This window comes from Chlorocebus sabaeus, chromosome 24 (assembly GCF_047675955.1).
Source record: "Chlorocebus sabaeus isolate Y175 chromosome 24, mChlSab1.0.hap1, whole genome shotgun sequence".
Classification (NCBI taxonomy): Eukaryota; Metazoa; Chordata; class Mammalia; order Primates; family Cercopithecidae; genus Chlorocebus; species Chlorocebus sabaeus.
Window position 1 is genome coordinate 65,160,171 of NC_132927.1, and position 11,593 is coordinate 65,171,763.

The following is an 11,593-nucleotide window of genomic DNA, read 5'->3' on the forward strand; positions in this document are numbered from 1 at the left end:
ACCGCCCCCGTTTAGTACTTAGGGCTTGGTGACACCTATTTGGAAGAACTTAATTAAGCCATCTAAACTTTTCCTCTGAAGAGAATGTTTATAAACAGTGAGCCTTCCTGTGTTTTTGAACTATGGTCAACATCAACACAGGCTCTTTTCGTCTGGAATAGAACACAGCCAATGCCCAGGGATTCTTGAGCCACACCTCAGCCTCCAGCTCTCCTGTGTCCCGGAGGGCAGTGTTCCACGCAAGACTCCCACACACACAATAGTGGAAGGACAAAAGATAGGATAGGGTAGAAGAACAGACAAAAGATAGGAATTGGCAGCTCACAGAAAGAGAAATATAAAGAATATCTGATGTGTTAAATGCCTAACCTCTCATAATTAAAGATATAAAAAGCTAAAATGACTGTGATAAGCCATTTTTCACTCAATCAGATTAGCAAAGATCTTAGTTCTGTTATCTAGGGTTGCCAAGGGTATAGAGAAACAAGCTCCATGTATGAACATTTGGAAGCTTTTTGCAGTTATTGATGATATTTTAAAATGTGCATGCTCTTTGACCTGGCAGTATTACTTCTAGGAATTTTCCTTAAGGCTATTTTCATACAAGTGCACAAAGACCTGTACAAAGATGTTTTTATAGTATGTTTTTTGGTTTAAAAAAGGAAACATATGCTTAATCAAAAAGGGACTGGTTTAATAAATTATGATCTCTATTGATGGAACACTATGCAGAAGTATTATTTAAAAATACGAAGTAAAGCTTTTGGTTTTGATATGGAAAGAGTCAAGACACTGAGTGAAAAAATAAACTGTATATTGAAATGTATAGAATGATTCTGTTTATGGTTAAAATATGCACACCCATGTATATGCTTAAGTATGAACAAAATTTCCTGAACAATACTAAAAATACTATTAACAGAGCCTCTGCCTACTGGAATTTGGGGACAGGGCATTTACTTTTAATTTTGTACCCTTTTGTAAGGTTTACATTTATTTAGCATAAGCACATATTTTATAAGTTTATAAAACTTAATTGAAAAACTACATATGAGGTTGTCCGTACAATAGGTGTTTCAGTCTAAAATTCCTCGAGATTACATAAATCAATTTCTGTGTCCATTAATTAAGTATACAGGTATTCAAAAGTAATTTTATAGAACCCAAAGTCTTGAACCAACTGGCTTGTTGAGGCTTGAGCCTTCTTTGCATTGGGCATTGCCACCTTTGGAAGCTGTAGCACTGAAGCCTAGCACTGTGGGATGCTGTTGGCTTTGAAAAAGAATTTCAAATATAAAGCACATGAAGAAATATCTATAAAGCATAGATTTGGGTCAACTGGTGAATGTTTTATTAGGGTTTTATGGGACTGATAAGTTACATCCCTGTTCCTCCATATTGAGAACCAACCGAGAGAGAGAGAGACAAGATTTAGACAAATGGAGGCCAAACCGTTAGCTTGATTATAGATAAAAGCACAAGTGGAGCTTTTGGCTTTAGATCTATGCTCAAAAGGACTTAATGACCTTCTCTCTCTGGGTTAAACAGACTAATCTACTCTGTCACAAACATGGTTGTACAACCCACAGACTTTCTCCACTCAGAAGAGCTTATTATTTTTCATAAAAATGTTATGTATGTGAACATGTAGTAGGTTTAATGTATGTTATTTAGAATGAATTAATAAGTAAATGTTTAAAGATATCTCAGTTGCAATTTCTAGTATTAATCTATATAACTTACGTAAACAAAACTTCTTCTTCTCAGCAATTTTTAACAGTTTAAAATGAATCTTAGACCAACATGTTTGAGAACCTCTGTTCTAATGGAAACATGGGAAGCTAAGAACATTTTTTAGAGTTGTTTAATTCTTGTTTATTAATTTTTCACTTTCCAGAGCACTAAATTTTGTGCTAAGAAATGGCACGCGATACAATCTTGCTCTAAAGGAATTTACCGTATTTCATGGACTCTAAAAACATTGTTTTTCACATTTTAACATCTCTGAACTTGAAGTACATCTTAAAATGGGTAGCATCTTTCTATTTTTGTGACCAAGTGGCAGTTGCCATGTAGTTGTCATAGTCTGCTTATATGGAAACTTGGGTAATTACTCTTGGGAGCATGGTGAACCTGGTAATTATTACTGATTGTTGCCTGAAAGCTTTTGTTGACACCTGCTGGTAAGATCAAGAAAACACAGGTATCAGCATAGCAGAATGACTGTCCATAGCTTGGCAGAAAATCTTGGAGACAATAGTGGAGCACTTTTAAGAAGTATTAAAAGTGGATTTTAAATGTTCTTACCACAAAGAAATAAGTATGTGAGGCTATATATATGTTAATTAGACTGATTTTCTCATTCCACAATGTATGCATGTTTCAAGACGTCACATTGTATCCCGTAAATGTATACAATTGCTGTTTGTCAAGCATAAAGAAATGCTGTGTCATCATTGCATAGAACAATACTGTGTGGAAACACCTGGCCATTGATGACCAAATCAAAAAGGGATTCAGAAGAATTTGATACTTCCTGTGAAAGAGGAATACTATATTTAATTTATTTTGCTTATGTATATGTACTTTATATAAAGTATGCAAAAGAGTGATCTGTGATACAATCTGTGTATGAATATGTCTAAATATATCAGTGAGGATCAAATAAAAATTCTGTTTAAAAAAGCACTGTGTGGTGCTTCTTACAATCAGTAGAGTCTCTTATTTGATATGATTAAAAGTTAACAAAAAGTTTGAGTCCTTCTCTAATGAGAACAAGTTCACATAATAAATGCCATGGAAGTTGAGAGGTAGAAGACAGCTATGTGAAGTGAAGGCATTAGGGAAATCTTTGTGAAGGATGTGGAGCCTGAACTGGGCCTTGAAGGTAGATTTGAGAAATATAACATTCATTGATAATATTAGATGCATATATTTATGATTATCAGTATTTTAGAAAGAATATATAATAACTGTAGAAGGTTTATTTAGTTTTTCATTTTGTATGTATTTCTAAGCTTGGTGTTGGTTGCCGTCTTTTCTTTCCTGGACTTTTGATCTTCCTGCTACCACGCTCTCCTATTTTGGTATGTCTAGTGTGCAGCAGCCAAGTTATTCTTTCAAAATGCAAATATGATTGTTATTCCTCTCCTGATGGATTTCTCTCAACTAGAAAAAAAAATCTGAAGTTCTCACCATGGCTGACAAAGTCCCTGGCTGCCTCTCATTGCCTTTTGTGCCACTTTCCCTTTTTCCAGGCTCATTTACCTTCGTGTGGTTCTTCATATGTGACAAGTACATTCCCCTCTCAGGCTCATACATTTGCTGTTCCCTCTGCCCAGGGTGAGCTTCCCCCAGATACGCTCAGGACTTGATCCTTCACTTCAGTCAGGTCTCTTCAAATAGCACCTTCTCCGAAGTGGCCCCTTCCATCACCCCTTCTGAAGCACACCCTCCCTGCTCGCTCTCTCTCCTTATCCTGCTCTGTTTTTCTTCACAGCACTTAACCTTCTATTACATATTTGTTTGCCTTTCATACCAGATGTCACCTCCTTTAGGACAGCGACTTTCTCTTTTTGTTCATAGTGTATCCCCAGGGCCTAGAATGGAGTCTGGCACATGGTAGCCTCTCAATAAATACTTATTTAATGAATGGACTTAGTCAGAAAAAAATAATTTCTTGTCCAGTATTAATAAAATATTGCTCTTCTTTCTTGACGGAGAATAGGAAATGAACAATATGTCATCAGCAGCCGAATACTACAAAGAAGTTTTGAAACAAGACAATACTCATGTGGAAGCCATCGCATGCATTGGAAGCAACCACTTCTATTCTGATCAGCCAGAAATAGCTCTCCGGTTTTACAGGTACACTTCACATCCAATTCGTAGAACTACTTTCCTATGAAATATTGATAAAATAGTAACAAAGATGAAATGAAAGTATAGAGAAAATAAGATATAGGCTATGTCTTTATGAAACTAAAATTTCAACACCAAGATGTATTATGAGCATTAAAGTGACATCCAATAATTTGGAAACATGCAGATGTCTGGCATCTTGCAGAAACACACTGGACAACTGACTGAGTTTTAAATCCCATTGTCATTGTATGCATTAGCCATTTTGTCATCAACCAGTAACAGTTTAATAGTTACTTAAAACTTATAATCATCACTGCCTTCGTTAATACCAGTGAAGATAAAGACACTAAAATTGAAAGGTGAAAAGATTTGCAAAGAGCATTTGGCCCCATGTTCTGAACCTTGATGAGGACCTGAAACAGAATCACCTGTTTTGGGCAGCATTTTCAATTCTTGTCCAAATATTTTTTCAGTCTAAATAAATTATATTCACTGATTCTTCTTTAAGTATTTATTTCATTCTACATGTGACTTCTGAAATTAATTTTTAAATTTTTATTTCTTCTTTAGCCCTTGGGTAATATACAAAGAGATGACTGACAGCTGACAAGGGTTCTTTCCAAATATGTGTTGGAGGCATAAAATGTAATAATAAGAACGCTATTCTGTGCACCTGCAGCTGACTCTACTCCCCAGCCCCCAAAGTGGGTCATAGGTTTCTCACAGCAGCTGGGCTGGATTTTCATTTGCTTATATGAACTCTCTTGTCCTTTGTCCCACGGGATTAATGATGCATAGAAGCAAATGGGGCTCTTGAGCTGCAGTGTGAAAGCTAAGTGGATAATGTGAGGATCCACTGATGGTTTTGTCTTCCTCAGTGGAAGCTTGTTGGAGTTCAGTAGACACAGCTGAAGCACAAAGTACAGAGAGCCAAAAACGGGTTCCAACTCAGCTGAAAATGTAGAGGTTAATGCTAAACACAGTCCTCAGATTGAGTTTTAGGAATTTACCCTATGGGCAGCAAAGCTTTATAAAGCTGAAGTGTGTGGGCTTTACTTTTTGTGACTGTTTCTTATTTTGGTTCTCTAACAAAGCATTTGGGGAGAAAACTTAGATCAGTTGTTTTTCTTTGTCTCTAGACACATTCCCCGTGACTAGTACCATTATAAAAGAGAGCTATTTGTATTTGCTTTAAACATTTTTTCATTTACTATAACACGTTGTATTTATAATCTTAAGGAGTATCAAAAATCACAAGATGAATTCATTTTTAACTATGTAAATATATATATATATATATATATATATATATATATATATATATGTCTTAAAACTTACAAAGTTGGTCTGACACCAAAATTTGTGTGTTCTTTTTTGAAAAGGCGACTGCTGCAGATGGGCATTTATAACGGCCAGCTTTTTAACAATCTGGGGCTGTGTTGCTTCTATGCCCAGCAGTATGATATGACTCTGACCTCATTTGAACGTGCCCTTTCTTTGGCTGAAAATGAAGAAGAGGCAGCTGATGTCTGGTACAACTTGGGACATGTAGCTGTGGTATGTTGTCTTTCTGATATAATTTCTGTTATAGAAAGTTGGTTTGAGCCAGACACAGTGGCTCATGCCTGTATTTCCAGCATTTTGGGAGGCTGAAGCAGGAGGATTGCTTGAGCCCAGGAGTTCGAGACCACCCTGGGCAACAAAGTGGGACTCTGTCTCTACAAAACATTAAAAAATTAGCTGGGTGTGGTAGTGCACATCTGTAATCCCAGCTACTCTGCGGGCTGAGGCAGGAAGATCACTTGGGCCTAGAAGGTCAAGGCTGCAGTGAGCTATGATCGTAGCACTGCACTCCAGCTTGGGTGACAAAGTGTGAGACCCTGTCTCAAAACAAACAAAAAAATTAGTTTGAAGAAATTTTCAGGAATTATACTAAATCCAGGTTGGTTGTAGTCTTATGGGGAAATTTAGAAGTTTCTAGGAGTCATTGTGGCTTATTTTATATTCTCGGGTTAAATCCACTTATATAGAATTCACGTTGACTTCTATAATTGTATGGCCCTTGATGCTTTTTGTCTGGTAGCAGAAGAGATATCTATGAGGAAAGAAGGGAGGAGGAAGTAAATGGACCCATGGGTGTGAACATGGACTTTCTTTTGTAGGGAATAGGAGATACCAATTTGGCCCATCAGTGCTTCAGGCTGGCTCTGGTCAACAACAACCACCACGCCGAGGCCTACAACAACCTGGCTGTGCTGGAGATGCGGAAGGGCCACGTTGAACAGGTCAGTGAACTGGCAGCAGCTCGCTGGGCAGTCTGCTTTCTTCAGAGAAAAGCTGTCATGTGTGGTAGCCCTGTCATTCTGACCTCAGAGTCCCATCACATTCTGAGCCTGGCCACCTTTCTCCATTCCCACAACCCTTCTTCAGACTGCTATTATGTCTTGCGTGGACTACTATGAGAGCCTCCTAGCTGGAGTTTTTGTTTCCACCTACATCAGCAAGTAAGTGCACTCTATGATACACTCTTCTCAGAACAGCCTGAGAGGTTTTTTTTAAATGAAGACTGTTTAATACTACTTTGCTTAAAATCCTCTAGTGCCTTCTCCTTGAACTTGGAATAAAATCTGGACTTGAAACCATGTCTATGGCCTGAGGCCTCAGGTGACCCGGCCTCTGGCTCCCTCTCAGACCGTATCTTTTGCCACTACTTCTTTCCCACTGACTTGCAGACACGTTGCTACCTTGCTGCTCTGCAGACAGACAGTGCTCTGTCTTCCTTTAGGGCCTTTGGAGTGTTCTTCCTTAAGATCTTACAATGACAAATTTCTTTCTTGTCATTCAGGTCTTAGATTAAATGCCACCTCCTTAGAAAGGTCATCTTCCCCATCAGTCTAAAAGAGCCCTTGGGTGCTATCACATCTCTTACTTTTTTTCTTCACAGTATTTACCACTTTATCAGATATTTTCATATTTGTGTGTAGGATGTAGAATGTCAGTTGCATGAAAAGAGTGACCATATCTGTCATGTAACTGTTATATTCCCAGCGTCAGAAACAGTACCTGCCACATGGTAGGTGCTCAGTCAATATTTGTGGAATGAATGGACGATACATAAAATAGAGTGTAACAGTAGTGACTTGAAGAGATTGTAGTAGATCATGTACTTGGCATAGTAGAAGCATAGTATGGAGCACATGGTAGATGCTTAATAAATTGTATTATTATAATGATATATGTAAAACAAAAAGTTTAAAATACTAAATATGTTCATACAATATTAGTGGCAATCAAGGGCAAATATTATTCCATTCCCCACTTTGGAGATAAAGAAATGGAGGCTTGAGGACGGTAACTTTGCCCAAGGTCACAGACATGGTGAACAGCATCGCCAGTACATTAGCCTGGTCTTCTAAGCACAATGATAAACTTTTAACAACAACAAGGAAAGAAAGGTCATTAGATGTTACCTTTATTGCATAAATTCTCCCAAAATAAGGAAGATGGATTATCTCCCAAAATAAGGATTTGTAGTTTACAGGCGGTTCTAAAATGGATACTTGTTTGTCAGGAACTTTGCCTATATTCATATGATGAAACAAGCAATTTTTGTGATTTTTCTCTGTTGCCATGTTGGTGATTTTCTTTTCCTCCTGCTTATTGTGGTTTCTCTAGCATACAATTGATTTGAAATGTTTTGGTGAAAGATTTCATAATATGAACTTTATTTGATTAAAAATTATATCTGTCATTCTATATGAACTGATATCACTTTGTTTTCCATTTAAGAAGATATACAAATTTGTCTTCAGGGTCATGGATAGAAGTTTTAGATGTAGCTACAAGTTGAGGGGTTGTTAGCAGCTTGTAATGTTGAATTTGTGGTCTTAATGAATGTATAAGCCTCTCATGCTAATCAGTGGTCTCTGCATTATATGATCCTATGATCACAAAAAAATGTGAATGTTATATTTTGAGTGTCTTAGAGAACAGAAAGCTTGTCATATTCAATTGCTGTCTTACTGACAAAACTGATCAGCACTATATTAAATAGTTGCTCACTGTCATCCAGCACAGAATTTTGGGCTTTGAAATTTACAATGTTTTTTTGGTTGTTAGGTCATTAGAGCCTGCTTAGTCAATCAACAGCAGTAAAAACTAGATTAAGAAGGAAGTTGTAGTATTGAGAAGATTGCATTTCAAATTGTATGTCATATTGAAATATAAACTTTATGAGAACATTGATTCCCAAATAACTTTAAATGTACTCTGAATTTTCAGTTCTCTTATTTTCTGTGTCTTGTGAAGCATTTATTTTTAACATAATTTTGGCAAGGTATCAGTGGTTAATTGTATTTCATGAGGAATGTTGTCTGTATTTATCACAGGCTCATGTTATTAAGTCCTGTCATAGGTAAAGAATTCTTTTACCAAAAAAAAAAAAAAATCACAAACATAGTGCTAATATATGTTCATACGCCTTTGGTTTTTCTTTTCTTTATTTTTATACACAGGCAAGGGCACTATTACAAACTGCATCATCTCTAGCACCTCATATGTATGAACCGCATTTTAATTTTGCAACAATCTCTGATAAGGTATTCTTTCTTTATTAATTTTTCTTCTGATCTCTTTTGTTTTCTTGGTTTTAAAAAATGTACAGATAAATAAGCAAATTCTAACCTCATCTTCCTGAAAGAAATGACTTTTAAAAACACTTAATTACTATATTTATTTATACATCTGTACTTCAAGGGACAGTTTTTAAAACTTTTATTGCTGAATATTGACTAAACTCCATTATAGATTATATAATTATTTTATGTTTTGAAATATGGCATTTAGTCATTGAAGAAATTCTCATTTAATAACTCCTGGTTTGGGAAATATTTAGCTATTGGCTTTTACAGCAACAAAATCCTGTGTATTATTAGTAGATCATATTGCCACCAAGTTTCTGGTACAATTGCTGTAAAATTAGTGATATTCTAATGTGAAAGCTATCTTAGCTATGAAGAATATGGGGGAAATGAAACTGAATACTGTATTGCAAGTCAGTTAGTATCCAAAAGCTAAAGGGAACCACATGCCATTTTTAACAATAAGAAAACAAGCAAAAGACATCTAATAACTAGCTTGTACTTGGAAGGTGAGTCTGTTTTGAGAATAAGGAAATGGCTAAAAATATTTGTGATGTAAATTAGGGTCTTGATAGACCGTAAGATATTTATAAAGATGTTATTTTTCATAGCATAAATATGAAGTTATCTACACTGTCATTTCTGTATTGAAAATAAAATAAGCTGTCATTCATGAGTTGTAATTATTGAGCATCTGTAAGTACCAGCCACTGTTCGGGGTGCTTTACATACTTTCTCTAATTCTCCCAACTACCCCGCCTTCCTCACTCATGTTTTTCGTGACTGATGTTCTGTTTATTGAGCCTTTGCTATATACCAGGCCCTGTTTTTGGCACAGAGGATGTAATGATGAGTAAAAGACAAAAACCTGTGCCTCAAGCAGCTTAATTTCTAATGGAACCCAAGGCTTAAAGAGGATGAAAGACTTCTGCGTCCCGTGGCAGTGGTAGATTTCAGATTCACACCCAGATCCCAATGATGTCCATGTGTTTCCCACTGCACTGTGCTACTGCTTAGTTAGTTAAACCCCTAAGAGGACTGGCTTACCTTCAGGAATAGCACCACATTTTAATAATACATAACTCAAATTAGGTATCTTCTTTAAGCAAAAGGTTACACTTCCATAACAGAAAACAGTATATTAAAAAGAAGTGTTATGATTTGGAAAAGGAAACTTAATTTCTGTTTTTATACATATATATTGTTACCAGAAATCTACTAGAATTTATCTAGATTTTTTGAGTATATACACCAAAAAGCCCTTCCTTTTTAGAACGTATCCATGAATCAAGATATACTCAGACTATAATTAATAATTTATTGTATATTCCAAAATAGCTAGAAGATTTGGAATATTCCCAACACAAAGAAATTATAAATGTTTGAGGTGACGAATACCCCAGTTACCCTGATTTGATCATTATACCTTGTATGCTTGTATCAAAATATTGCATGTACCTCATAAATATAAGTTATTATGTATCAATGAAAAGGATACATTCAGACAGTATGTGTGTTTTTCTTTGGGAATTAATAACAAGTTCATTGAAAAGCAGAGACATGCTTTATAAACTTTTAAAACCAGATATTTTCCCAACATTATTGTGCCAGCACCACTTAAAACCTCTGAAAACATGTTATTATGCCTTAAATACAGGAGTTTTTGCTTAAATTTTCTGTCTAAAAGGTAACAACTCTAATCAAAAATATGTTTTTGTTTGTGGTACTTTACAGATAGTTTTCTCTAAGTTTTCTGAGCTATCTAGAGCTGGCTGTTGCAGCATGCAAATGTCATTTTACATTTATAATACTATTATCAATGACAGGAAAAGAAAACATAGGTTTCTAAATTCATTACCAGACAGCTGTAAATTATTTATATAATTGGTTATTTTATCTTTCTCACATACTTTTCAAGATTGAATTATAATCTAGAATTCTAAAATCAAAGTAGCACAATTAAGCAATTTGCCTTTAAGAATCCTTAGAGTTGTGATGTCGGTTGTGGGCTTGTTAAAAAAAAAAAGAAGAACCCTTTGAATTTCTACAGCATGCAGATACTATGTCTTATTTTCTTTTTTGCTTCCTTACTCATTTTTTCTGATCTCATTCTATGGTCTTATTCTTGTATTTTTTGCAGATTGGAGATCTGCAGAGAAGCTATGTTGCTGCACAGAAGTCTGAAGCAGCATTTCCAGACCACGTGGACACACAACATTTAATTAAACAATTAAGGCAGCATTTTGCTATGCTCTGATTGTTCCTGAGACCACATATGTTCTTATGAAGAGGCATTATGCAAGGGGAAAGAAGTACTATGTCTGTGTATGTATGTATATAGTGTAATACATATATTTTACAAGCTTGTCCTTGATATTAGTGAAGGTGATATATAAGGGTGACACAGAATGTATAATGCAAATTTCATAGTAATAGTAACTTCATAAAATAATATAAAATACAGGATTTAAACCTTTCTAAATAGATCATGAAACTTTCTCCCACATTATATAGTAGATGTTTGTTTATAATGTTTACAAAACATTTTGGTGAATTCCCTCAATGTTTTAAAAATGTACATTTTTTAAGTCCTTAAGCTGACTATTAGCCATCATGTAGCTTAAGGAGTCTGAAATCTGCCATTAAAACTGCACCTTTAAGCTAGGTGTAGTAGTGTGTGCCTATAGTCCCAGCTACTTGGGAGGTGGAGGTGGGAGGATTATAAATAAGACTTTCCTTTAGACTTTAAAAATGTATTTAAAACTATTTTTATTAAATACTTTGTGATTTCCTATTAAGTTTTAAAATAAATCAGTGTGTATAACACCATCATTTCATTATTTTTTATGAGTTTTTATTTTAGTCATCTCAGGTGAAACAGGTTTTACAGAAGTCCAGTAATCTTAGAAATTGTCATTATTTTGGCCGGGCGCGGTGGCTCACGCCTGTAATCCCAGCACTTTGGGAGGCCGAGGCGGACGGATCACAAGGTCAGGAGATCGAGACCATGGTGAAACCCCGTCTCTACTAAAAAATAGAAAAAAATTAGCCGGGCGCAGTGGCGGGCGCCTGTAGTCCCAGCTATTCGG

The 11,593-nt window shown here is 35.7% G+C and overlaps 1 protein-coding gene across 2 annotated transcripts in view; it reads left to right on the forward strand.

Annotated features, from left to right (window-relative positions):
- TTC8 (tetratricopeptide repeat domain 8) overlaps positions 1–11,336 on the forward strand; it is a 54,382-nt gene extending 43,046 nt beyond the window's left edge. For both annotated transcript variants that reach the window (XM_007987548.3, XM_007987547.3), the window contains 5 exons: positions 3,728–3,867; positions 5,247–5,421; positions 6,027–6,149; positions 8,379–8,462; positions 10,645–11,336. In XM_007987548.3, the coding sequence (XP_007985739.1) occupies positions 3,728–3,867; positions 5,247–5,421; positions 6,027–6,149; positions 8,379–8,462; positions 10,645–10,761 (639 nt within the window). In that variant the 3' untranslated portion in view covers positions 10,762–11,336. The remainder of the gene's footprint in view (positions 1–3,727; positions 3,868–5,246; positions 5,422–6,026; positions 6,150–8,378; positions 8,463–10,644) is intronic.
- Positions 11,337–11,593: the final 257 nt, after the last annotated feature.